Below are 26276 nucleotides of genomic sequence, written 5' to 3'. Positions count from 1 at the left end.
GGACTAGTGGCTTAGGGTTTGACCTAGTGCGGTCGCTTAGACGAGCCCTCCAGCCCACCTCGCAACCTGAAGCGTAGGCACAAGACTAGCCCCGACGAAGGTCCTTCAGCGACAAGACACGACACGACAACCATATTCCCTTCGCTTTTCGAGTAACGTTCGGAAAGCGACCTGAGAGGAACATTCGCAAAAATGGCTGACACCGAATACGTGAGTGATATTCCAGGATACAAATGGCCTTCAATACTTGGTTCGAAGGAAGCTAATGTGAAATCTTTGCTTGCAGAACGCCGAGGAGGCTGCCGGTACGTTGTCGCAGGACACCCTTTCTTCCAATCCCTATCATGCCACAGAAGAGCGCGAGGTGTTGTGAGGTTTTTCGTGATGGAATACTGGAAAGAATTGATGAATCGAGATGGACTTGGTGCATAAGAGCGACCGGAGGGATACGGCTACGGACAACACGGACAACCACACACACCAGGGTTAGGATAGACACGCTGACAGACGCTTCTCGCCGAACAGAGATCAAGAAGAGAAGACAATTCCGCAAGTTTACCTACCGCGGAATTGACCTCGACCAGTATGTTCAGCAATCTTTCATCCATCCAACCTTGTCACCGGCCAACCACCTGACTCCGAACGAGCGAGGCCATCAATTGTACCATCTTTGCATGGGTCTTCCTTGTCGGAGTCTGGAGTTGGGATACAGGGACAGATTGGAGAACACATGAAGGAATCATTGTCTGACATGGAATGTGCTACAGGCTCCTCGACCTCTCCTCCGAACAGCTCCGCGATGTCGTGCACGCCCGCGCCCGCCGCAGGTTCAACCGTGGTCTGAAGCGCAAGCCCATGGGCCTGATCAAGAAGCTCCGCAAGGCCAAGCAGGAGGCCAAGCCCAACGAGAAGCCCGACCTCGTCAAGACCCACCTGCGTGACATGATCATTGTCCCCGAGATGATCGGCAGTGTCATCGGTATCTACTCCGGAAAGGAGTTCAACCAGATTGAGGTCAAGCCCGAGATGGTTGGCCACTACCTTGGTGAATTCTCCATCACATAGTATGTTCCCTTGCGTCCCCCTTGCGATATTTTAAACAGTTCTAACAACCATACAGCAAGCCCGTCAAGCACGGTCGTCCCGGTATCGGTGCCACCCACTCTTCTCGTTTCATTCCCCTCAAGTAAAGAAGAAAAGCTTTCTGGAGTGTTGCGTGGAGGATCGGGCGTACGGATGTGCTGGGAGAACAAAAAAGGGATGGATACCATTTGCGTCCATTGGGATTCATCAAACTTGTATGTCAAGTGCGGGTCAGCTGTTTGCATCTCAATATAAAGATCTTGTCGCCATGAAACACGAACGAACCAAAGACCAAGCGGGATCGTCAATCTTATGATGATGAAGTTTTGCCCCTCCGTTCTGCTTCGGCGGAGACGGGAGACTTTCACCTGTTCCTTTCACTGAGGATAGTTAGGAATGGAAGTCTAATTTACGAAGTCGAATTCATCCGTCTATATCTGTAGGCACGCCGTCACCAGTTTTGTAGACATTCGCATAACCGCTCTTGTAGTCACTGCAGCACCTCGTAATTGTTATTGATCTGTCTAGTTGGCCTGCTTTCCATCTGCGTTTGTCTTACAAGTCTTGACGGACACAGTGATCCTCATTCATCTATCCATTTGAGCTTTGACTGAATGTAAAGACTGGGACGAATTCCGACCCAAAACCCAGGGCACTACTAGACTCGATACAATTTCCTCGGTCTCAAGAATCAAGCCCTCTCCTTCTCCAATGCCTCATTAATGATTTTGTCAAGCTCGCTCCACGCTTTGCGCATGGAATGGATCAACTCGCCAGGACTCCGTCTCAAGCCATGGTTGTACATCTGCACCGGCCCCTCTGCAAACGCCCTCCTAATGATTTTCTTCAGCGTCGGCACAGCAGAACTCACTTCGAGTTCATTCATGAGATAAAAGAGAACAGACTGCCAGATCGCCGCGCACACCGCAGATGAATCCTTCTTGCCGCCCAGCGACGGCACCCCCTGCAGCATCACCTCATTGGCGAGCATCGCAAACACCCACGCATGCATCTGTCGAGTCGGGTGCCCCGGTTCGGGATACACAATGGGATCAATAAGCCGGAAGCGGATCGCGGCGTGCACGAATGCCTCGTAAGGTTCGTCCTCTGAAAGAAGACAGGTGATCAGCTCGTCTCGCAGGGCGACCATCGGCTGGCGGGTGATCGGCCACGCAGAGGTTCTGTGTAGGTCCTTCATGGCTCGTTTGATCTCATCGGCGGCCTCTGATGGGCTCAACCGTGAACTACCGACGCGGCTTAACACATTCATTGCGGCGCTCTCGGCAACTTCCAGGACAGAGAGGTCGTGCGGTTCGCCGAGGAAGCGGTCTTCGCGTGTGTTTGTGCCCTTCGCGCACTTGGGACATCGGCATTTGAAGTAGTATCGCTCCGAGAGCTCTGTCTGGCGGGTTTTACACGGGTTCGTAGCGTCGATGTACGATACGAGAATCTCTTCGCCTTTTTGGATTGGGCGAAGGGCTTTGACGTAGAGGGCGTCGCCATCTGAGCCGACGACGGAATTGTAGTCGCAGCTGTGATTAATCAGAGCCGCGTATGGGTGCAGGTAGAACCCCAGACGATCAGCCAAGGGGCTGTGAAAGTTGTACGAGTTTAATTCCAGCTTTGCAACGTAATTAAGTCAGCTCTCCGTCAGAACACGGACACAGAAAAAGAGAAAGGTGCAGCCAAACTCACCTTGGCACCATAGTGACATATCATTTCTTCATCCAGAGCGCATCCAGAGTACTTCTTCACGGCCTTCGCCGTCAGGGATATCCGCTGCCACTGTTCCCAGTTTTGCGCTTGGATCTCTGCCATATGACTCTCCAGTTTGCGGAAGAGCTCCAGCTCCTCCTTTGGATATTTGCCGCGCTCACTGCGCAAGACCATCCGAAGAATAGCCCTGGCATTGCTCGGAAGTACTCGGGGCATCAACTCCTTGTAAACCCGACACTCGAACGAGTGAGCGAACTTCCAGTCTTTCGCTTGGCAGGTCTATGTCCAGTTAGTGTGACGCGAGCTCAGCAAGGATGGAAAAGGTATGTGGTAGGCTCCAGCTAACCTTATTACAATACTTCACGACCCGACACCCCGTACAAGCTTTCAACTCGACGTTGACATCTCTGTTGCAATGATGCTGCCCCAGGCATCCGGAGCAGGTATCCTGCAACCGCTCAGTATCCAAGACTGCCACGAACGGCCTCTGGATGAGCATGACGGTCCCTCCGACCGGGATATCCGTCGCAGCAAAAATCCCTGTTCCGGCGCCCGGCGACGGGGCAGGATAGCCTTTTGTGTAGACTGAAGAAATGGGATTCTCGAATCCCTCTTTCGTGATGTTCTCATTGTCCTGGTTGGGATCCGTGCTGGTGATGGTTTGGTCGAGCAGACGCGCGAGAATATCCTCGTTTAGGATGTCTTCGGGTACTTTGCGGCTGCCCCGCTGTAAGTCCGTTATCGATGCCATTTCTAGGTCGTCTGATGCTCATGACAAGTTGTGGATAGTTCCAGTTACTCAGACTTTACTCCGTAGATCTGAGATCCAAAGGCCATTATGATGGTAGGTCAAATGATTTGGCAAGAAACCTATAGCATTTCTCGGCACCCAATTCTTGTGGTTTCTATTCCGTGATGCTCTGATGATATGTACCGACTTGTAGTTTCTAAGAAACAAGGCAAATATCAGCAAAACAGAATCAACCGGAACCGATATCACGTGTTCTCATTGGGGTACACTGATGAAAGTCATTGAAGTGTTGATATTGAGATAGCCGAAATACTTAAGAATACATACATCTTGAATCATCACATACAGGCCGATCAGGCTAGGTAATGAATGAAAGTAAAATACAGATCAGATTCTTTTCGCTCAAGCACATAGCCTGCCTACTCAAAAAAACCATGTAAATATAACAAAGCCGCAAGAAAGAAGATATGGAACACCGCAGCATGGCCATGATCCTCATGCCAGGTCCAGACCAAGACCACAAATTCTATCAACACGAAGCCGGATCCTCTACGCCAAACAGGACGGGCTTTTTGTTTGCCTGAAAAGAGAACATAAGCCAAACCGATTAGATCTATAAATAGAACATGACTTTTCCCCTTTTTCCATAGTTTTGATGAGATCGTCGATATTCGGATTTACATCAGCTTGTGGCCAGTGAACTCTGACCAGCTCTGGACCTCACGGGGAATGCCGTCGGGACGGGGGAGCTTAGCGTTCATGGCCTGAGCGAAGAGAAGAGCGGTCTAGTATAGACGATTAGTAAACATGACACAGGCGTACTTGGTTAAAGGAAATGAACTGCTACATACCTTGGTCTCCATGAAGAGAGGGACGCCGAAGTCAACCGCGTTACGTCTCATAACATAGTCCTCATCCAGAAGGGTCTTGCCACGGGTCTTGGCAAGGTTGAAGCAACCGCGAATGTCGTACTTCTGGAACACCTCACGGAGAGCTCTCTTGTCCTCCTTCGGGAACTCGATCACCTGCACGGAGACATTGTCCTTAGTAGCGGACTGGAGGTGAGCCTGGACCTCAGGGCTAGCAGCAAAGAACTTGTAGCCGAGAGGGTTGAGGTAGTCAACAATCTGAGCCAAAGCAGGGTTGTTAATGTCACCGCCGAGCAGGATACCCTCGCCGGGCTCGGGCACGCGGAAGTTCATGGTGGACTGGAGAGAAGCCCAGTAGGCCTCAACCAGATCCTTGCCGAAGCAAGCAATCTCACCGGTACTGGCCATCTCGACACCGAGGAAAGGATCGGCACCGGCAAGACGAGTCCAGCTGAACTGGGGCACCTTGGTAGCGAGGTAGTCACGCTTCTCAGTCATGAGATCGACGGGCTCAGGAATATCGCGGCCAACAAGAGCCTTGGTAGCAACGTCGATGAAGTTGGTTCCCAGGACCTTACTGACGAAGGGGAAGGAACGAGAGGCACGAAGGTTGCACTCGATGACCTTCAGCTGGGGCTCAGCACCTTCCTGATCGGCCTTGATGATCTGCATGTTGAAGGGACCGGTGATGTTCCAGGCCTTGGCAACCTTCTCAGCAATCTCCTTGACACGGCCCATGACCTTCTCGTCCAGAGAAGCAGGAGGCAGGACCAGAGTAGCATCACCAGAGTGCACACCAGCGGGCTCAACGTGCTCACTGACGGCGTGCAGAAGGAGCTTGCCGTTGGAGGCAACAGCATCGATATCAATCTCCTGAGCACCCTCAATGAACTTGGTGATGACGACGGGGTGGTCGGGAGAGACAGCACTGGCGTTGAGGAGCTTCTCCTTGAGTTCGTCACCACTGTAGATGACGCTCATGGCAGCACCAGACAAGACGTAACTGGGGCGGACCAAGACGGGGTAACCGACAGACTCGGCGAAGCGCTCAGCCTCGGCAACCGACGTGAGCTCCTTCCAAGCAGGCTGATCCACACCGATGCTGTCCAGGATCTGAGAGAACTTGTGTCTGTCCTCAGCCTTGTCAATGTCCTGAGGATCGGTACCAAGAACGTGGGCACCGCCAGTCTCCTGCAAGCGGAGGGCGATGTTCTGGGGCAGCTGACCACCGACGGACACGACAACACCGCTGGCACTCTCGAGCTCGTAGATATCCATGACACGCTCGTAGCTGAGTTCCTCAAAGTAGAGCTTATCAGCAGTGTCGAAGTCGGTGGAGTATGTCTCAGGGTTGTAGTTGATCATAACAGTCTTCTTGCCCATGCTCCTCAGAGACAGGGTGGCGTTGACCGCACACCAATCGAACTCGACAGAGCTTCCAATACGGTAGACACCGCTTCCGAGAATGATGATGCCGTGGTCATCGAAAGTGACGTCGTGGGAGGTAGCGTTATAGGTGGTGTAGAGGTAGTTGGTATCAGCAGGGAACTCAGCGGCCAGAGTATCGATCTTCTTGACCCAGGGTCTGATGCCGAAGCTCTTTCGGCGAGCGCGAACATCATCCTCGGTGGAACCGACGAGGAGAGCGATCTGCTTGTCAGAGAAACCAAGCTTCTTGGCCTTCAGCATCATCTCCTTCTGGATGCCAAACAGGCTGCCGATCTCCTTGAGTTCATTGTTGCAATCAACAATGTTCTGGAGCTTGTAGAGGAACCACTTGTCGATCTTGGTCAGCTCGTGAACCTTGTCAACTGAATAGTTCTCGTGAAGCATAGCCTGACCAACGGCCAACCAGCGGCGATCAGTGGGGTTCTTCAGGACCTCATCCAGGTTCTCAAACTTGTCACCCTGGAAACCGACGAAGCGAGGATCGACCTGGCGAATAGCCTTCTGGAACGACTCCTCAAAGGTACGACCGATGGCCATGACCTCACCGACAGACTTCATGGCACTGCCAATGTCGCGCTTGACGTGCTGGAACTTGCTCAGATCCCACCGGGGAATCTTGGTGACAATGTAGTCAAGACTAGGCTCGAAGTTGGCGGTAGTGGTCTTGGTAACGGCATTGGGAAGTTCAGGGAGAGTGTGGCCCAGACCGATCTTCGCAGCAGTGTAGGCAAGAGGGTAACCAGTAGCCTTGGAAGCCAGAGCAGACGAACGAGAGAGACGTGCATTGACCTCAATGACACGGTAGTCAAGTCCATCAGGCTGCAGAGCGTACTGCACGTTACATTCACCAACAACACCGAGGTGGCGGACAATCTTGATGGCAGCGGTACGGAGCATGTGGTACTCTTCATCAGAAAGGGTCTGACTGGGAGCAACGACAATACTGTCACCGGTATGGATACCCAGAGGGTCAAAGTTCTCCATGTTGCAGACAGTGATACAGTTGTTGGCAGCATCACGGACGACTTCGTACTCGACCTCCTTCCAGCCCTTGAGGGACTTCTCGACCAGGATCTGGGGAGCAAGAGTCAGGGAACGAGAAGCCAAATTCTTCAGCTCCTCAGGGTTCTCAGCGAAACCGGAACCCAGACCTCCGAGAGCGTAAGCCGAACGGACAATGATAGGGTAGCCAACTGTTTCAGCGGCCTTCAGTGCCTCGTCAACAGTGTTGACGGCGATGGACTCGGCAATGGGGATGTTGATCTCCTTCAGAGCCTGGGCGAACAGGTCACGGTCCTCACTAGTCTCGAGGGTCTTGATGCTTGTTCCCAGGACTCTGACACCGTAGCGTTCAAAGATGCCCATGCGGTTCATCTGTACACCAAGGTTCAGGGCGGTCTGACCACCGAACGACAGGAAGATGCCGTCGGGGCGTTCTCGCTCAATGACGTGAGTCACATATTCGGGGGTAACGGGGAGATAGTACACTTCATCGGCGAGCTTGTGATCGGTTTGGATAGTCGCGATGTTGGGGTTGATCAAAACGGACTTGACACCGGCCTCCTTGAGAGCCTTGAGGGCCTGAGAACCTGTAATTATTAAGAATGTAATGTTAGTCACTCAATCCTCATTGCTGAACGGCTTTTCTGGCCCTTTTTGTTCTTTTTCTTTTCGTTCCCGTCCATGATGGCATTTCTCTTGCAGCGGAATCCACATCAATGCTGCTTTTGAATACCACGCGCAGAAATACGAGCCAAATTGCAACGCGAGCCAAGTGATTTGCGAGTCGCATGACCTACCAGAATAGTCGAACTCTCCAGCCTGTCCAATACTCAAACCACCACTACCGATGACAAGAACCTTCTTGACATCGACCAGATTGCTACCGGGCTTGACAACTCCGCTGGCGAGGTAGCTGTCGGCAGAGGGGGGGTTGTTTGCCTGCGAGGCCAAGCGACGAAGGGCACTGGAGAAGGAACGGAGCTGCTGGGATCGCAATGGCGACACAACCTTCTGCTGCAACCGCAGACTCGACGCCGTCGACCGGGCCGTAGACTGAGCGGAGAAGGGGCGCAAAGCGAAAGCGGAACGACGGGTTTCAGTCAGACATCGCTGACGCAAAAGGGAGGACGTAGCCTGCCCGCAACGAGCGGCGAGGACCATTGCGCACTGCGCTAAGGGAAAGATAATAGATATAGAAGACTATTTAGTGCAATAAGCGAGTCAATTGACCACCAAGGCGATGACTCTTATTCTGTAATCCCTACTCTCCCGCTTTGTGTCACACACCCAATAGACAGGGGAGGACTAAAGAGGAATAGGAAGAACTGGTGGCCTTGGGCCTGACGTACAGGAAGCAATCTAGGAGGAATTGGAGAAAACAAGAAGGAGAAGAGAGGAGAGAAGAGAATACGGAGGGAGATAAATTGGATGACACTTAGAGGAGTAGGTAGGGTATGAGTCAATGCGGTTTTCTGGAGACGGACAGAGAATCGGCATCGGTCCCAGAGGATTGACCAGAATCTCCCGCCAAAAAGGTACAAATCCCAGAGGTAAATCCGTGGGACTAATGATAAGAGCTCCGGTGTGCGGAGGCCTTTTTTTTTTTTTTTTTTTTTTTCCCCTTTTCTCTACTCTTTTTCCTCTGCGATTTTTCCTCCGTTGGTTCTTGCCCTGCCAATTTTGCGGATTTGGTGCTCACCGCCTACAATTACCACCAATCAAATTATGGCTCAGTGGATGCGGTGGGATTGTTTGCGCATGGAGACCATCATCGCAGTTCCCACCCTTGGCCTTTTCGCGGTTCCTCAGTGGTGGTACGTAGGTAGTATTATTGAGCCCTCAATAAATCGCTATGGATTTATCACAAACGCCACCAATGACGGTCGGTTGTCTCTGACCATTTAATAAATCTCTTTTGGGGAATAGTACCGTTCCCACCAGAGTCTTAGTGTTGCAAAGTAACTTACCTACCTTCAGGACGATCCCAATTGGTATTCCCCTTCTGGTGGCTGGCTCAAGTAGGAGTTCTGTGTAGTCTCGCTGTGCGCACTATCAAGTCCCATCATCACCCTTAGGGCGAATCCTCTCCACAAGTCTGGTGGATGCCGGATCGTCATTGTCTCAATATTCTCATAAGAGTCATTGTCCTGCATCCGGACTCTAGAATCCTGACTACTACAAGGTGAATTGGTTCAATTCCTTGTCCAAGATAACGACAGGGTCTTTTCCTGGAAACATATGCTGACCATCTATCTCTCAATCGATGTACTGCGAACTCAAGGTAGGCTATTCTTGCATCGACTGTTGTTACCCTTCACAAACCACTTCCTTGAAAATTTTCATGGATGGCCGATCAATACTGTTCCAGGAGTCCAGTTCACGTCCGCTTCCTTGCTACTGGCAGCTTGGCATGAAATTTCGGAAATCGGAGGGTCCTCACGTTCCAATCCTGGATAGAGGAGCTGGATGACCAACTTGACTGGCTCTTCTGGGCTACCCTTCCGAGCCGATATCATAACTTTATTTGCAAATCATATTTTTATTCCCAAGGAAAATGCGCCATCAAGAAAAATTGAGGTTCAGAGCGTGATATCATAACACTTTAGATATATACATCAAATGGAAACATAGCAATCCGGTGTGTGTAGCGCTTCCTTCATGCAATCACTCAGTGATACCCAATTGTCCATTAAGCTTGGCCCATGGACCTCTGGGTTGCTTTTGTGACCTGGTGCCCCTCGTGCGAGACCAGGTCGAACGAGCCTCAGACGCCCAGATGTCATTCAAGTCCTCTTCTGATGACTGCGGATCTCGCAAGGTCTCCTCGAGGTCCTGATTCAACATGTTGTACACCTCCTGCAGTACATGCTCTGCGTCCGTAGCCGCCTCCTGGCCCTCTACCAGCCTCTCCTCGACGTACTGGTGTTCGTTCGTCGCTGCCGCTTCCGATGCGAAGGCCCATGATTCAGCTAAGGAAACAACTTCGTCGGGTTTCGGCAACCCAGTCGCGCTCGTCGCATGCCTCGAACTGATGTGCTTGAAACGGGGTTGAAGAGTCAAGAGAGGGTACTCCGGAAGAAGGTGACTCTCATCGCTCAAGCGATTCAGAATACGGAGAGTCATAGACCTTTGCTTGGTCAGCAACCCCGATAAGTAGTTCTTCTGCAGAGCCAATGCTCGCTGGGCCTTAGATAGTGGAAGAATATTCTCGCTTGTAAAAGACAGAACCTCCAGCGGGTCCAGTGAAGATCGATCCCCAATCGCGAGCTTCCCTAAGTCGACCGATTGGCGTGACGGCTTCGTAGATGGCATTGTCAGAGGCTGACAGGCCCGAGAAGCAGCATCCAACAATCGCTTACGTGCTTCCACGTAGGCAATATACTGTGCCGCAATTTCTGCCTTTTGGTCTTCGACCGACCGAGTGGACTCCTCGATCTCCTCGGGAGAAAGATCGTGCACAGGAGCATCGTCTGCGTTACCCACGCTCACTAATTTCTCTTCAACCCATTGCACCAGCTCATCCCGCGTCCGCTGCAATGCCGCAACTTTGACTGCCGGAGGTACATCTGTACTGTCTGACGCAAGCTGCGACTTCAAACCGTCCAAGAGACTTCTCTCTCGGTCCAGTTGAGCCTTGGCACGGATCACGGCCCTTTCCAGTTTATGTACCAAGCCTTCAATTCCATCGTCTGCGCCACGTCCCGTCGGTTTGCATTCCTCCTCGGTCTCCTCCAAAGACACGATTTGCTGGCCTTGGCTCGCTCGGTCACCGATGCGCTCAGAGATATCCGAGTCTCGTTCTTTGAGTTCATGTAGATAGTGCTGAAAGACCTGCAACTTCGCATGCCGACGGCGATCACGCAGCAGTCGGAGGTATGTCTGTAGTTCTGAACTGGGGTCGATAGACGGGGACTCGGTCTTTGAGCCTTTTGTTCTCTCTTTCGCCGACGCAATTTTCTCGGTCAATGAATGATACTCCTTCCGCGCGGCCAGATTCGCCTGGAGTGCTTGCAAGTATTCCCTCCTCAGCCCGGCCAACTCTGCCGGGATTCGCTTGACATTGACCGCAGCATCTTGCGGTACGCTAAGGGAAAGATGAGATTGGGAATGACAATTGGGATTTTCGGAGTCATCCTCTGCAAAATCTATCTGCGAACGAAGGTAGTAGGTCAAAGCCTGTCGGATGCGGAGCGCTTCCTGGCGAGTTCTGATGTAGGGAGCCAACGGCCTGGCAAAAGGAGGAACATCGGTCGGGATATCAGCTTCAGATCGATCAGCCATGACGAGTGATTCGCTCAGGAGCTACAGGCGAACTCTGACGTCAACCTAGAATTTCCATGGATTGTTGAATAGCAAAGCCGATCCTCCTTGCGATCTTCTGACTTACTTGTTTTCTGCCCAATTACTCGCATCTTCAATTGTTGTTTTGTTTTGTTTTGTTGTTGCTGAAGGTTGTAGATCCTGTTACGTAAGCAGATACATACTCTTTTCCTATGAGCAGAAGCTTTCCTCGCTGCTATAAAACATATGAACTTGAGAAGGGACTTTAATTGATCTATGAGTATAAGATTGCACACTCTTTGTGAGGTGGTTCATACTGATTTTCCTTGATTTGAGCACAATCCTCTGTAGCTCATTGTATGGCAGTGCACTCCTCCGTCCCAGGTATATAGACCACAGAAGTAAGGGATATATTCGATTATCTAGGTACCCTCACAGCCATCTAAACGATCAGACGCGTCCAGGGATCGATCCAAAATACAATCTTCTCTTAGGTGTGGAGAGCTTGAGAAGGACTCAGACCGTCGATGATCACTCATGTGTCCCATCTTGACGCATTGTATACATTTTCAGAGGCGGAGAATATATTGTCGACAGATTGGTCAAAATGCTTCAGCACAATTGCTGAAGTCAGCCAGTCACTCTTAGCAGGAAGCTTCTGACCATATCATGTCTGGCAAATGAGATGTCATTATGCCGATGGATAGTTCTCTGCGAACACTTCGGAATGTACAACGATCTGACAAGGATACAATGGGAGATGACACCTCAACCATGTACTCTCGCTTCGACTGGCTAGGCACAGCGTTCAGACTCCTGGGGAAAGTTGGCATACTGGTCTACTTGCAATGTCCACACCGTCTCTTTTTCGACGATCATAGGTCCTATCATTGTTTGAGACTTAGCCGTCTCTTTGTAGTCGCTTCAGACATCAAGTACAGGTACCACTATGAAGCTGACCGCATTGACCTACAGAAATGCAGTCTATGAATGCTGATTAACCCCGAATGTGAACGGACACCCTTTATCATCCGTGAATTATGAAGCTCCACAGTCTCGCAGGCAAAATTGGCGACACTCACCATATCTGGTATGTTTGAGCTCATTCTTCTGGAACTTCAATCAAGGGGCTGCCTTGCGTCCAGGCTTTCAGCGTCCTCGCTTCGAAGCCCCTCTTGACCCTCCATCTTCGTTCTTCTAGTTTACTTTTCTCAGCTCCTTTCCGCAGGGGTTTCGAATATTACTGCGACTTGCCACCTCTATATAGCTCCCAAAAGCTCTCTGCTTCAACTGACAGCCCTTCATTAGAGATACATGTGTCCAGGAAACAAGGATGCCTGCAGATCCGAGTCCTGTTCCTACCTCTTCCCCAACTTCTCGCCGCCGTGCCGCAACTGCAATGCAGCCGTCCACAACCCCGGCCGTCATCTTTCGACGACCATCGCAGGGAACGGGAACCCCCGGCATCTCTCTTCCCCAGACAACATATGAAGGAAGTCCAATGCCAGGGGCGGGAGAAAACGGTGGTGCAGGAGTAGTGTCACGTAAGAAACTGGCTGGACCTGCTCCAAAGAAAGCATGACACTGAGATTTGGCAAGCTCCGCTGCGACATCCAAAGCCCCTTACGCCATCCGATCTCCACTCCTTGGTTGAGCGAGAGCAAGAAGCGATGGTAAAGTATTGACGTTCTCAAACAACGCTGCACCTTTCTGACACCATGGGCTTGTTGGCAGGTAAACCGGCTTTCCAGAGAGCTGTCTATGCTACGCCAGCAAACCGCCTCTGTTGCATCGACCACCTCCTCCACTTCAACCACGCTCAACGATTCCTTGGACGGATATCACAGTACACCGTACTTAGTTAGCTCAGCACATCCGACGGCGTCGCGGCGACATCGCTCATCATCGAGTCTAAGCTCGTCTTATGTCCCAGTAGTTCAAGGATCGAGAACAGGAAATGGGCCTGCAATTGCACGATCTCGGGAGCCTAGTTTGTCATTCCCATCGGCACGTCCAAACGACCTTTCAAAGCCCGCTCGTGCCTTGTCGACCACATCGCGGCAGCCGGATCAAGTCCTGCCATCCTTGGCTGCATTGATACAACCGCAACCACAACAACAGGGCGAGAATGTGCCAAGCAACGTCCCCGGACCGCAGAATGCCCGTCAGAGGTCTTTCTCCCCGCAACAAGTGCCAGCCTCCGGCAATCCGCCTCGTCAGGAAACACTGGTCCAACGAGGAGAGTTGGAAGCTATGAAGCGAGAAAACGAGGCTCTGCGTCGTCGCATACGGGACCTCGAGCTTGTTGTTAAGAAATATCGAGAACGCGAAGTCGCCTCTCCAGAACAGCCAACAAACGACCATGAGACGACACTGAAATTGGGAAAACTGTCCATCTCCTCGAGGGACGACGCGAAGGATGGTCCTTGATTAGCCTTAGAATTAGCTAGCATGCATCTTGGATAATCAATATATCAACGAATGTCGGCTTCATAACCATCTGATTCTCCAACCATTTCTTCTTCTGCTTGATTCTGCCAGCTTTACTGCACTAATTGACAAATTGCAAGTTATCCATCTATTTTCATCGCCTTTTCACATGCGCGATCAAAGCTACTCCACAGTGGCGGTGCATGCAGCCCCTCACAACGTCATATGTGGCGCAATCATGGGCTAGGCTGCACGCCAAAATAAATACACCTGTTATCGTCCTGCACTTTCACATTCGATCATCCTACAGGTTTCTGTGAAACATTCTGATTCCTTATCTACTCAAGCACATACTTTCATATTTATCTCGAAATATCACTCAAATCAAAATGACAGAACGCAGCACTGTCCATGTGTCGGGAATCTCATCCGCCACCACTGATAAGGAGGTCAAGGACTTCTTCAGCTTCTGGTATGAGACGGCTGCTCACCGCGACCTTTTGACTAGCTTGCTAATATTTTCTATCTACTAATAGCGGAAAGATTACTTCGATCTCTGTGACTCCAGTTTCTGGTGAGAAGGATGCGACCAAGTCTGCAACGGTGACGTTTGAGAAAGAAGCGTAAGCCTACCCCGCACTGTCCACGCCATCGAAACTTGGTCACGCCATACATTTTTTTTTCATTTTTTTTTTTTTTTATCTGCGAGATGGAGCTGGAACTCGAACTAACGATCCTCTAGAGCAGCAAAGACCGCCTTGCTCCTCGATCAAACCCAATTGGGTCCCTCCACAGTGCATGTTACCGCCGCTCACACCATTGACGACATCGCCGGAGACCATGTGGCCACAGCCGGGGAGGCCAAGGACGAGAATAGCCAGGATCTCGAGCAAGAGGACAAGCCCAAGTCCCGGATTGTCGCAGAGTACCTTGCCCACGGCTACGTGATCAGCGACAACGCCATCCAGAAGGCCATCGCCCTGGACAAGAAGCACGGCTTTTCCTCCCGCTTCACATCGGCCCTGACCAACTTCGACCAGAAGTACCATGCCACCGATCGTGCCAAGGGGATTGATGAAAACTACAAGATCACCGACAAGGCGGCCAGTGGCTGGCGCGGTCTTCACTCGTACTTTGAGAAGGCTTTGGATACCCCATCTGGCAGGAAGCTCCGCGAGTTCTACGTGCAGACCGACAAGCAGGTGCGCGACATCCACAACGAGGCCCGCAGACTCGCAGACTTGAAGAGTGGAAAGCAGACAGAGGATGCTCCTGCTGCGGCTGGTGCAGAGGCTGCCAACGTTGCTCCTAGCGCTGCGCCGACATCGCAACCGGCGGGTGCTGCAGCCCCCGCTGAGCCCAAGGCGTGATTAGGGATTTAGTGATTAAGCAAATCATGATTTATTTCTGTATTGCTCGCAGGCCTATGTTTCAATTGTTCTTATTGAAATTCCCCAGTATCTAGTGTTTCTTGGCAATTCATGACCAATAATTCATCGGAAGTTTTTCAATCGCAGTCACTACCACCTTCTGTACTTAATTACCATGTACACAACCAAATATCCCTCCCAGGAGGAGAACAAAAGGAGAATACTCATTCAATAATCGTAGGTTTCATTCACACATCAAGTGGATTCTAAAAATACATCATAAAAATCGAATCACCCCTTCCGCCTATCAATGTACCTTCGAGTACTTTGCCGCCTCAATATCCTCAAGCGGATGCTTGGGGTTACTCTCCAGCTTCGACTCCTTGGTCTCATTCGACTCACGCTGCGAATGCTGTGGGTCGCCACGAAGCTCGGGCTGTGTCTTTCCCGCCGAGGGGGGATCCTGCTGCTGGGCGCCGGACTGGGTTTCAGGAGGAGGGGACTGACGGCCAGAGTTTTGGGCGGACATTTTGCTCTAAAGTTATATAAGTTGGGATCAATTAGTGGGAGGGGTAGAGGACTTACAATCTGCTTTTTCCCTCTTTTTTTTTTTGTGGAGGGATTGTGATATGTCAATGGTAGGTACGTATCAAACTGCAATGGAGTGTGGTTTGATGGTTTGATGGTTTGATGGGTTTTTGATGATGCGAGGGATGTCTGCAAGATACCTACCTAGGCTTTTAAGTGTAGACGACTTGCGCTAAAATGTTGTGAAGAGCTGGAGACAGGGTCGCCTTGTTGGGATTCATCATCATGACGTCTGGGATGGGGCCCACTGTTATCATCAACTTGTCGCTGGAGGTACTTCTGCTAGTACGAGGGCTACTGTGTACACGAAACACATACTAAGTTATAAGAAATAGATAGACAATGATACGCAGTCGTCAGTCCATGCTGCAGTTGAAATGAATGACGGGCCACCATCAATTCTGGATGCATCGTTGACCACTTGACTCTGTCTACATTGTACCTCTACCACGCATGATTTCAGATATGGCGTCATAGGTCTGTTGGTTTGTGCTGTTTGCACTTTCTATCACGTGACTTTAATGAGTAACGTACTGTGATGACCAGTCACCTTCCTTTTTCGGCTCCGCTCGCCTCTTGAGCTTTGTGCTTCAACTGACCGCTTACTACTTCAGGCAGTTTGACCTGTTTGCACCACCACTCCGGGAGACTGATATCATTTCTCTTTTTGTACTCCGTACATATTTCTTCTTCCTCTCTAGACTTAGTATTCCAATCAAATGCTACCTTTTCGTTTGATTTGCTGAGAGAACGTGATAAATCATAGGTAGAATGCATCTTATTTCGCTCATGCCCAAGCATAAATGAGCCTAAGCCAAATGCTAGGATTAATGGGGTAATCTGATTCTGTGCAGTACATGGATGCAGGGGAAATGGAACCAAATCACAATACAATGGTGGGACTTTTTGTGTAGAGAGATCGTGACGACAATTATAGACGAACCAAGATGACCATGACAGCATCCAGACAAAGAAAAGGAAAACGATCTAAATAACAAAAAAAATGGGGCGAGGAAAAACGAGCACATGCGGCGTGAGAGCCCTATTCAATCCAGGCGCCTGCTTGAAAACAGCCAAAGCCCAAGAGCTATCGCCATGGCATGTTCTTATATCATCAAATGTGGAAGATTCAGCAATCTCGACTGGTTCATTTCGTCGACGGACTGAACATCTCTTCTTTCTATTTTTTATTCTTGATTCTGCTTGCAAGTCGTGTCTCATTGGGTGCCGTTAGCCTGAACTCCAGCAGCGGCAGCCTCCGCGTTAGCTGCTGCCATGGCCTTGGCATCAGCCTCGTGGAAGACGGCCTGGATGATCTGCTGTTCTTCAGGACTCAAAATCTTCGTGAGATTCTCATAAAGCTGTGGCTGTTCCTGTTGAAGGCCTGGTAGGGAGTTAGCCAAAGCGCACCAAACTACATCAGGGGAAGCCAACATACCCATGAACACATGCTTGAACATTCCGTACGGCTCAATCTTGTCCAGTGGCGTCTCAAGCAGACTTTCCTCATCCAGCTCGTCATCATCGTCGTCAGCAAAGGAGCCGAACTTCTGTGCCTGGAGAATACGGTTAGTGTGAATTTCTCAAAACCAAATCCACGATGCGACTCACCTCCTGGTTCAAGAAATCAAGGTAGGCGGCACTCTCGTCAGGCACGTCGCCCTCGGCTGCTCCCTCGAGCTCGTCCCCTTCGGTCCACTCGACCTCGCCATCCCAGTCATTCTCCTCGTCATCCTCTTCACCTTCGTCATCGTATGTGAAGTCGGACTCTTTCGTGGCGTCCTCGCGACCTTTCAAAAGCTTAGTAAGATTCAGCTGGTACAAAAAAGTAGGGTACTTACTCTTGATTGCTGCAGGCAGGGTCTGGAAGAGTCTGGTGACTCCCTGAAGAAGTCTAGGCCAACCTTGCTGCACACTGGCAGGAACGTCTCCAGCCTTCAGAGTGAGCAGAGAGCTGATCGCTGCAATCGACAGCTTCTTGTCGTGAACACGTCTGAAGTTGTCAATGTTGGAGAACCACGTGCTGAAGAACTTGTTCGTCCAGCCCTTGGATTCCAGCACTTGCAGACTGAGGACAGGATTGTAGTAAATGGCGTTGATTACCATTTCCATCAGGTGAAGACGGTAGGACTTCGTCCTAGCCTCCCCGGCCTCAATGACGCGCATTGGGAGCTCAATGAAGAGAGGGATGTACTGGTCAATATAGCCGCGCAGATTCAACATCACGGTCTCTGCGAGTTTGCACCCACATATCCGGTCGACACCGCCGACCTTCTCGTCCCTGAAGATATCCTCGACCATGCCAACGACCGCCGCAAGGTACGCAGGATTCTGAACCAGCATTTCTGAGCCATAGGCGACGTAGTTATCAAGGGCAGGCAGCATATCTTCCAGATACAACTCGGCACCTGCTTTGAAGGTCTTGTGAATGAGCTCGAAAGCCTGCCACATTGTAGGTGAGATGGATTTCGAGGCGAAGGTGCAGCTGTCAATGATCTCAAAGACCTCGTTGTAGAGGTCGTAAAGCTTGTTCTCAAGCGTGATGCTGATAACAGGCATGAGAATCGTCTCAAGATGCAGGAGCACATCAGGAGTGCTCTCCAGAGTCAATATGAGCGTTCCGATGGTCTGCAGTACACCCAAAGCAGTGATGCTCTTATCGTCCAAAAAGTCTCCATATGTGTCCTCTTCGCCCTTGGCAGCATTTCGCTCCAGCAATTCGCCAACGATACGCATGTACGTATCACGGAGTTGTTCGCTAAGAGCCACAGCAAACGGCGTCAGTTCAGCTGAGAAAACTTCGACAAAGTCCTCCATGACATTGGCCAGAGCGTCCACGTCAACCTCGTTGGCGAGCTTGAGAAGCTGCTGCATGATCTGGGGAATGTTCTGCTGCATCGACGTTCTGATAATGTCATGACGAATGAGAGGCTGCAGAGCAAGAGCGGCCTCCACTCGGACGGGCAGTTCAGGATCGGTCATCGATTCCAATATATTCCGGTAGATGATCATGAGGTTGTTAGGGTCCTGGAAATCGAGCTGTTCGAATTTCTCAAGAGTGTCGCAGGCGCGAGCTCTGAGGAAGCCATGAGGACTGCGGAATTCGGGGAAAACGTGACGAACGAAGAAGTATTCAACCTGATTAGCGATGGGGCTCTTCTTGCCCAAGATGACAGAGGCCAGTGAACCGATCATGCGAAGAGCACCTTCCTTCTCTCGGGGTAGCTTCTGATCGTCCGGAGCAGATTCATACTTGCTGACGACGCTGTTGACGAACGTAAGGATCGAGAAAGTCTGCTTCTTCCGGTTCTTCGTGAGCGCGACCAAGAAATTCGTGGCCGCAACATCTGGCGCCGAAACTTCTTCGTAAAAGTTCAACTTCCGGTGGAGATATTCCGAGGGGTCGGTTTCGAACAGCTCAATATCCTCGTCTGATTGGCACATGATCGGGAATATGAAGTGAGCGATCAAGTTGTCCATGTGCGGCTTCAGGTGCTCCCACATCGCCTTAGGCTTGACACACTCTTCCAGGAAGATCAAGGTGTAGGCAAGAGCAGGGTTGCTGAGCCACTGTCCCTTTGACACCCACTTGTCAATCTCCTGCAAATATCCCTTGAGAATCTCCGGAGCGAAAGTGCTGATGAACGTCTTCGCATATTGGGAGTAATCCGGGGTGCTAGACTTGGTCATTGTGGTGGGATTTCCGTATCTAGGATATCTGTGAATAAATTGTTCGCCGTCAAACGCAGAAGGGAGAAACATCTACTCACCTGATGAACAGACGGTTCAAATTGGCATAGGACCATTTCTTGCACTTCCACCAATGATTGAGTTCCCTCTCTTCCTTGGATTCCATCATGGAGTTGGCAGGAGGCTGCTTGGCAATGATTCTCAGGAAGAGTGTGCACCAGTCGACAGTCGCTTGGTGGGTTTGAAGATGAGGCGAAAGTTCGAACTATGATCACCAACAGTCAGCCCTTACCCCCTTTCCCGCAGCAGTTGCATCTGATTCCCGGGCCACCCACATAAATAGCATGTTTGTAGGACTTGACAACAATCCGGAGCATCTCAGCTGCCTCCAGGCTTTCCTCGTCGACCAATTTCAACCCAATGTTCAGGAGCTGGGGAAATGAGTGCTCGACAATCTTGTCGAATTCCTCCCTCTTCTCTCCAGCCTTGAATCTGTAGACGCGGCAGATGGCCAGCAGACATTGTAGACCAGCGTAGACGGAGTTCGCATCGTTGGTGCCCAGCAACTGAAGCGTAATATCCAGAAAACCCGGCCACTGCTCAGGGAAATCATGCTGAAGGATCTTTTGGAGGAGAGGAACAAGCTGTGCGCGGACATTGGGAGGCGTCGATGCGAGCGCTGGGATTAGCCTCTCTCGGAAGCCGGGCTTTTCAGCCTCTGGAATCGGTGCGCGCAGGGGGCTGTCTTCGACGGGCGACCATCCGCGGTTGATTCTGTTCTTCAGGTAGACACCGGCTGCAAGTAATTATTCATCATCAGTTAAGTCCAGAGAAAAGGCCGAATATTCCATCGATCTTCAGGGGTCCGAAGAAGAAGAAAAAAAAAAAAAATATCTCGGACATCCAGCGGGGTCAACATACCCGAAAGTTGAACAGCATTGTTCTGCTCCCCCTGCAAAATATCCAGAAGCGCATTTATGAAGCCGGGTTGTGTCTCAGCCTAGATAATGACCAGTATTAGATTTATGTCGGAAGAAATTCCACTGTCAACCCTCATTCCAGAGTCCTCTCCCCACATACATATTTTAAATCCAATTCAGCTTGGCGTCGATTATCCGCATTTGCGTCGAGAGTAGACTGAATGCGGTCTCGGAGAGCTGCAACATCCATCTCGCACCAACAACAGACCCCTGGAAACAAAAATCAAAAACTCCGAATAGAAGAAGCCCCGTCACGAGGTGGTGAACCCGAAAGGAAGATGGGGGCGGAAGGAAGAGAGGAGAAGAGGAGAGGGGAGGAGAGGGAAAGGAGATAAGTAGCGGATATTAGACAGTGGTAGAGAAGGATAGGGTGCAGATTATTTTCCCTTTAGTTAGTCCAGTAGTGGTAATCACAGGAAAAGGGCAGAACAGAGCAAAAGCACAGACTACTAGGACTGGGCCACAAGAAGAAAACATTCAGTGGTTAAAGTTGGGTTTGCTTTTCATGAATTTTGTGCCCGCCCCGCGCCTATCGCAATCGCAGCTAATCAGAATGCTCGCCGCCTCGCGCGGTCAGAGAATTTTCTCCCGAATTACCTCCATGGTTCCTGGACTACTAATGCTTCACAAATTATAAAAGATCCTTATTGTATGGAGCAGACTGAGTGCATCATTGTTATATGCTCTCCCTAAACAGGTTTATTAGAGATCGGGTGATTGTTTTCATCCTCACATGGTTATCATTATATTTGCTTACCAATATCATGCAATTCGTTCTACTCTAGCGTAATGAGAAAAGAAGTAAAGAAAGTATGCTACATGTACAAAGATGCTGCAAAGATGACATCGCGTTTGATCAGCTCCTGCGCCTGTTGCATCTTCGCGTACAACGTCGGATCTCCAACCAGCTTCGCCGCGTTCCTCACTTCGCGACAAGTCTCATCTAGTCGAGTAATCGTCCGAACAATGGTACCTTCCATCACATCCGTCAAGTCTGTGATGCGGTTGAAGGACATGCCCTTGGCCCATTCGTAAACTACCTCTGCCAGACCAAAGCGGGGCTGGCTGGCGAAGTCGTTGCTGTCCTCGCTAGACTGAATGACCTGGTATTGGATTTGGAGGTCGTTCACCTTCTCAGCGATCCGAATAATCGCCTCCTTGCCCTTCTCCAGACGAGGGGTCAAAGTAGGAACGTTCTCTGTCTTCTCCTGGAAGACAAATGCGGACAAGAGCGCAACAATCTCTTCAGGCTCGTACTCGGCCAGGACGTTCTCCAGAATCAATTCCGTCAGCACCAGCTCATCAGCCGAGTGAATCTGTCCGTAGATATTAGCTCTGCCCGTCCAGCCTCAAGGAAGATTGGATGACTCACCTCACATGCGACTTTGCCCTTCAGTTGAACTCGAGATTGCTCATCAATGAACCCTAGGTCTCTTAGCACTTGGATGCGCTGCTCGTAGTCCGGTAGTAGTTGCAGGTTTTGGTCCGACATGAGCTGTTTTAGCTGAGAGATATTCTCCTTCACCTGCCATTCATCGTGCTGCATCTCAAACTGCCCGAAGTCAGTAACAATGTAGTTTACGAGGAACCGGTTATACAGGCGATGGCAACTCACGTGCTTCAAGAAAGACGGGCACTGTAAGCAACGGCAAGATTGAGTGATAGCTGCCTGTGCTTGCCGTTTTTCTAGTATGTCCCGCACTTGTAGCTCTTTGATCCGAGCCCAGTCCATCTCATCCCAGACAGGGCTAGTCCAGGAAGCGCAAAGTTCCGAAAGCTGCTTGTCCGCGAATTTAATCGCCTCTGTGTGTTTCGAATTAGCTTATGCTACAGTGATGGGCACAAAGTTCAAACCAAACCTTTCTTGATATTCAGGTACCATGTTGGACCACCCACTTTCACCATCGTGTTGGTAACACACTCTAGGTCTGAAAGAGGAATCTTGCAAACTTTCAGCGTCATGTCGGCAGCACGAGTCGGCAGAGGGTGCAACAAGTGTCGGAATCTTGGAAGGAAGGGCAAAATGTCGCTTGGATGCCGTCTGTGGCTCAATTTGCCGATCTCAAGGACCTGTATGCTAGGAGTGGCACCTCCTCCAACACCTTCTCTAACAATGATACCCGCAGTTCGGAAACCATCCTATGAAAAGTTCAGTAAATCTGAGAACAGAACGTAATAACATCCACCGTCCGACCAACCTTTCGATACACAACAAGCCGCTTTGGCATGAAGAGACGCTTCCCGACAGGAGAGGCAAGTAGACCAACGTGAAGTTCGCTCGTTAACTTCTCATACTCGATAGCTGCATCATGGCAGGCTACCAGGTCAATATCGCAGATATCGCAAGGTTCCCGTTTTATCTTCGCCAGACTTGCTTCAGAAAGCTGGACCTGTTTCTCATGCTCCGGCAGCAGAGCCTGAGTGGCATTCTCACTGAAACTTCGCTTGATCATCTCTTCGATCTTCAGAGCTTCCACACGCAAGAGGTTCAAAATCATATTGTAAGTGAGTCTGAACTGAGACCGGAGTTTTGTCGGGTCACCAAGGATCATCTTCCTCAAAGCACCCGCAGGAGGTGCCTCGTCTCTACCAGCGCTCACGATGATGACGTATCCAACAGTGTCAAGACCTCTCCGTCCAGCACGTCCTGCCATCTGAGTATACTCGCCTGGCAAGAGATCTCTAAAGCCCCTACCGTCGTGCTTGCGGAATCCAGAGAAAACGACCGTCCGTGTGGGCAGATTGAGACCCATTGCAAACGTCTCGGTAGCGAAAAGAATCTTGACCAACGATTTTGCGAACAAAATTTCCACAATTTCTTTCATGATTGGCAGAAGACCACCATGGTGAACAGCGATACCTCTGCTTAGCAGCTCCCGCAGCCGAAGAATTTGTGGCAGAGTTCTGTCTTCTGGCTTGAGTCGTGTCAGGGACTTCTCGATGAACATATGAATCAAACTCTTCTCGGAAGCATTGCAGAAATCTTGATTGGAGAGTGAGTCTGCATTCTCTTCACACCTCTTTTTCGAGAAAACAAAGATGCAGCCTGGAAGCAAGTTCTCTTTTCGGAGGTGCCCCACGAGCTGTACCCAGATTGTCTTATCCTGAGCAGCCGTTGTGCGTCCTCCACCCCGTCCCGTACGGGCGATATTGCCAGTGCCCCTGTTAGCTGGTTGGCCTCTGCCGCGAGGAGCACCGCCCCGCTGAGCGTTTCCACGAGGAGCTCCTCTACCAGCAGGCTGCCCACGTCCTCTGCCTTGCTGTCCTCCGCGCTGTGCTTGAGACTGAGCTTGAGCTTCGGCGGCCTTTTGTGCTTTTAATTTGTCTCTGCCGGAAATGATGTTGTCTGCTTCTTTCCAGCCAGTCTCGAGAAAGCGCTTGTTCGAGTCGACAATCTTGTACTTGTCTTTACCTGCCCAGAGATAGTGCTCCAGTGGGACGGGACGTTTGGCGGTCGATATGACGTAGATATCCTTCTTCTTCGTACGACCAACCCAGGAGGCAAATTCATATGTATTGGGGACTGTAGCAGAGAGCAGGATGAGAGTGACATGCTCCGGAAGCATGATGATGACTTCCTCCCAAACAACACCTCGCTCGAGATCATTTACATAGTGCACCTCGTCAAAGATCACAAATTCAACATCTCTGATCAGATCCGCACCTCGGTAGAGCATACTCCGCAAGATCTCGGTAGTCATGATCAGGCAGCTGGCCTCCGGGTTGATTTGGACATCGCCGGTAAGAATTCCAACGTCATCGAACTCAGTTCTGAAATCTCTGAACTTTTGATTGCTCAGAGCTTTGATAGGAGATGTGTAAATCGCCTTGGTCATATGTTTCGAGGCCAGAGCGATAGCGTATTCTGCAACGACAGTTTTACCGGCTGAGGTATGAGCCGCGACAAAGACTGAATCGCCATTCTCGAGGTGATACACTGCCTCCTTCTGGAAGGTATCCAGTTCGAACGGCCATTCCCGAGCCATGTCAGGCACGAGTTCATGGAAGTTAGAGATGTGTTTATTGACGTCGACGACGTGAGCCCATTCTTTGCCACCCTGCCTTTGCTTGACACCGCCGAGTAACGGCGCTCGGGGCTCCAAGGCTGGGAACTCGACAGGGAGCAGAGAATCGATATCCTCCTCGCCACTCAATTCATCATCCTCGCCAATCTTCACCCCACCTTCAACGTCCGAGATGGCGTCTTCATCTCGCTCCACATGGAGATCACTTTCTTCTTGCTGGAGGGCATGCTCAACTTCCTCGTCACCTTCCGCTGTTTCCTTGGTCTTGGTCGCTTCGAATTGCAACCCACGGGAAAAGCCAGGGGCTATCTCCAAGAGGCCACCCTCAGCCCCAAAATTGATAATGCGGTCGAGACCGGACTGTTTGCCACCAGTTCTTGAGCGTTCCGCAGCCTGTGCTTCAGATTCCATTTCAGCAATAGCCTCAACACCGTCGAGTCCGCCCGGCGCAAATGGGAAAAACCCTGCCGCGCCTCTCACGAAGTCAGCACGACCTGCGGGCCTGCGCAGTAGAGACGTCGAGTTTTTGGCGTTGGCCGCTGCAGCGGGGACCGTGACTTCGTGGTAACCAGTGACTCGGCCCTCCAGACCTTCCCGGGTAAAACGAACAATAGTCCGCGTTTGAGTGGGAGCAATCTCATAGAGGTCGGTGTAGTCAACCGGGACATCCCATCGCCTGCGAGGATCGTTAGTAATAATACAAGCCAGGCGTAGGTTGTCAACACAAACTTTTGAAGGCGGTTGAGCCATTCTGGGCTGAATCGTGGTGAGGGCGTCAAAAACTCTCTCTCCAATTCAGCTTTGAGATCTGAGGCACTCTGTCGTAGCCGCTGTCGAGGACCACGGTGTCTGTAAGTTCCCTTTTCCTCTTCAGCAAGTTGAGCATCGAAGGCGGACCCGCTTAAATTCGCGGAGTTGAGGTTCAGATCGGCCAAGATGGAGGCCACCGTTTCCGCCATTGGCAGGACAGTGCAGAGAGATGTCAGGACTATAGAATCTGCCCCGGTCTCCCTGGGATTCAGTGCGACGTTTGCTTGACTTGAGGGATGTTCAATCTGGAGACCCGGAATAGTTGGGACGACCCTCCACTCCAGATTCAGTCACGTGGCCTGTTAGTGAATACTTTGACAACAGTCTATCTTGGGAGTAGAAATGATTAACACAGAGAAGACGGCTCTCAGCAGCTAATAATCATAAACAAGTGAGGAGACTAGAAGCCAGCAACAGTGAGAGTAGGCGTGTCTCATGGAATGGCGGCGATGAATGGCAGTAACACTAAAGCGAATCCACACACAACTTTCGCTGACGTCGGGTGGGGACTGTGCTGCATACAATTCTACCTACTCCGTAGGTACCTCGCTACTCCGTACACCCTGTACTTCCCCGATCACTACGTAGTATCAAGCAGTTGTTCTCTGCTTTCAAGGTCTTTACCGTACTTTTTATTCATCCACATATTGTAATAATTTATTATCAGTTGACTCGAGGAGAATTTCTGCCACACCATATATCCAGCAGCTATTCCTGCATACAAAAATGACCATGTACAGTCGCCGTAAACGCCATGCAGAGATGCAGTATGCCAACTGAACCATTCATGCAAAATTCAAGGCTCACACACATGCATACTCGAGTCAGGATGCAAAGACGAATGTTTCAAAAATACGACAAGAAACCTGTGGTATATTCCAAGCTGTCTGATGGGCTTTCCTCGGTCGCTGTACTGCTCCGTAAGAATGGACACCTCTGAGCCTATCTTCTTCAGTATGTAACCAGGCCAGAAAGACAGGAAGGAAATCAAGATAAGTATGAAGAAGACGAAGGAGATGAAGAAGAATCACGATGAAAAGGACGGGGGATGGCATCGTCGACGAGGTGTTGCCACCTTATTATATCGACAGTAAAAGATCAAATGTGGATGATAGAGCCACGGTTTCCGAATATGCTACGCTCATCGATACGACATAACGGGGAATGTCTTTCGGTCGGCAGTATTGATCTGGAATTCAAAAATGCCATCTACTGTGGCAATGTACCTGGTC

The 26276-nt window shown here is 50.6% G+C and overlaps 9 protein-coding genes across 9 annotated transcripts, besides 4 other annotated features; 3 read left to right on the top strand and 6 right to left on the bottom strand.

The window, feature by feature from the left end:
• Positions 1–192: 192 nt before the first annotated feature.
• Positions 193–1190, top strand: NFIA_085500 (40S ribosomal protein uS19; the record flags this gene model as incomplete). The annotated part of the gene is made up of 5 exons (XM_001260492.1): positions 193–210; positions 287–305; positions 508–583; positions 768–1064; positions 1121–1190. The coding sequence occupies 5 exons, from the start codon at positions 193–195 to the stop codon at positions 1188–1190; spliced, it is 480 nt and encodes a 159-aa protein (XP_001260493.1).
• Positions 1191–1774: 584 nt separating this feature from the next.
• On the bottom strand, positions 1775–3550 carry NFIA_085490 (S-adenosylmethionine-dependent methyltransferase; the record flags this gene model as incomplete). The annotated part of the gene is made up of 3 exons (XM_001260491.1): positions 1775–2704; positions 2779–3078; positions 3146–3550. The coding sequence occupies 3 exons, from the start codon at positions 3548–3550 to the stop codon at positions 1775–1777; spliced, it is 1635 nt and encodes a 544-aa protein (XP_001260492.1).
• A 677-nt stretch (positions 3551–4227) lies between these two features.
• On the bottom strand, positions 4228–8031 carry NFIA_085480 (carbamoyl-phosphate synthase (glutamine-hydrolyzing) CPA2; the record flags this gene model as incomplete). Its single annotated transcript, XM_001260490.1, has 3 exons — positions 4228–4335; positions 4402–7457; positions 7668–8031. The coding sequence occupies 3 exons, from the start codon at positions 8029–8031 to the stop codon at positions 4228–4230; spliced, it is 3528 nt and encodes a 1175-aa protein (XP_001260491.1).
• Positions 8032–8465: 434 nt separating this feature from the next.
• Positions 8466–8488: a microsatellite.
• A 1046-nt stretch (positions 8489–9534) lies between these two features.
• Positions 9535–11151, bottom strand: NFIA_085470 (uncharacterized protein; the record flags this gene model as incomplete). The annotated part of the gene is made up of 1 exon (XM_001260489.1): positions 9535–11151. The coding sequence occupies one exon, from the start codon at positions 11149–11151 to the stop codon at positions 9535–9537; it is 1617 nt and encodes a 538-aa protein (XP_001260490.1).
• Positions 11152–11291: 140 nt separating this feature from the next.
• Positions 11292–11311: a microsatellite.
• Positions 11312–12912: 1601 nt separating this feature from the next.
• NFIA_085460 (uncharacterized protein) lies at positions 12913–13581 on the top strand (the record flags this gene model as incomplete). The annotated part of the gene is made up of 1 exon (XM_001260488.1): positions 12913–13581. One exon carries the CDS (start codon positions 12913–12915, stop codon positions 13579–13581), a length of 669 nt encoding a protein of 222 aa, XP_001260489.1.
• Positions 13582–13970: 389 nt separating this feature from the next.
• On the top strand, positions 13971–14951 carry vip1 (putative actin cytoskeleton protein (VIP1); the record flags this gene model as incomplete). Its single annotated transcript, XM_001260487.1, has 3 exons — positions 13971–14053; positions 14118–14204; positions 14324–14951. 3 exons carry the CDS (start codon positions 13971–13973, stop codon positions 14949–14951), a joined length of 798 nt encoding a protein of 265 aa, XP_001260488.1.
• Positions 14256–14281: a microsatellite.
• A 248-nt stretch (positions 14952–15199) lies between the features above and the next one.
• Positions 15200–15480, bottom strand: NFIA_085440 (uncharacterized protein; the record flags this gene model as incomplete). The annotated part of the gene is made up of 2 exons (XM_001260486.1): positions 15200–15217; positions 15268–15480. 2 exons carry the CDS (start codon positions 15478–15480, stop codon positions 15200–15202), a joined length of 231 nt encoding a protein of 76 aa, XP_001260487.1.
• Positions 15481–15619: 139 nt separating this feature from the next.
• Positions 15620–15645: a microsatellite.
• A 1111-nt stretch (positions 15646–16756) lies between these two features.
• NFIA_085430 (putative nonsense-mediated mRNA decay protein (Nmd5)) lies at positions 16757–20399 on the bottom strand (the record flags this gene model as incomplete). Its single annotated transcript, XM_001260485.1, has 8 exons — positions 16757–16923; positions 16978–17095; positions 17151–17329; positions 17381–19248; positions 19310–19494; positions 19565–20025; positions 20151–20229; positions 20310–20399. The coding sequence occupies 8 exons, from the start codon at positions 20397–20399 to the stop codon at positions 16757–16759; spliced, it is 3147 nt and encodes a 1048-aa protein (XP_001260486.1).
• A 625-nt stretch (positions 20400–21024) lies between these two features.
• Positions 21025–25193, bottom strand: NFIA_085420 (SKI complex RNA helicase subunit SKI2; the record flags this gene model as incomplete). The annotated part of the gene is made up of 6 exons (XM_001260484.1): positions 21025–21525; positions 21582–21761; positions 21825–22012; positions 22069–22348; positions 22408–24910; positions 24964–25193. 6 exons carry the CDS (start codon positions 25191–25193, stop codon positions 21025–21027), a joined length of 3882 nt encoding a protein of 1293 aa, XP_001260485.1.
• Positions 25194–26276: the final 1083 nt, after the last annotated feature.

Source organism: Aspergillus fischeri, genomic scaffold (assembly GCF_000149645.3).
Source record: "Aspergillus fischeri NRRL 181 1099437636264 genomic scaffold, whole genome shotgun sequence".
NCBI lineage: Eukaryota > Fungi > Ascomycota > Eurotiomycetes > Eurotiales > Aspergillaceae > Aspergillus > Aspergillus fischeri.
The sequence above is the reverse complement of the archived record's forward strand: the minus strand, read 5'-3'. Positions and strand labels throughout refer to the sequence as shown.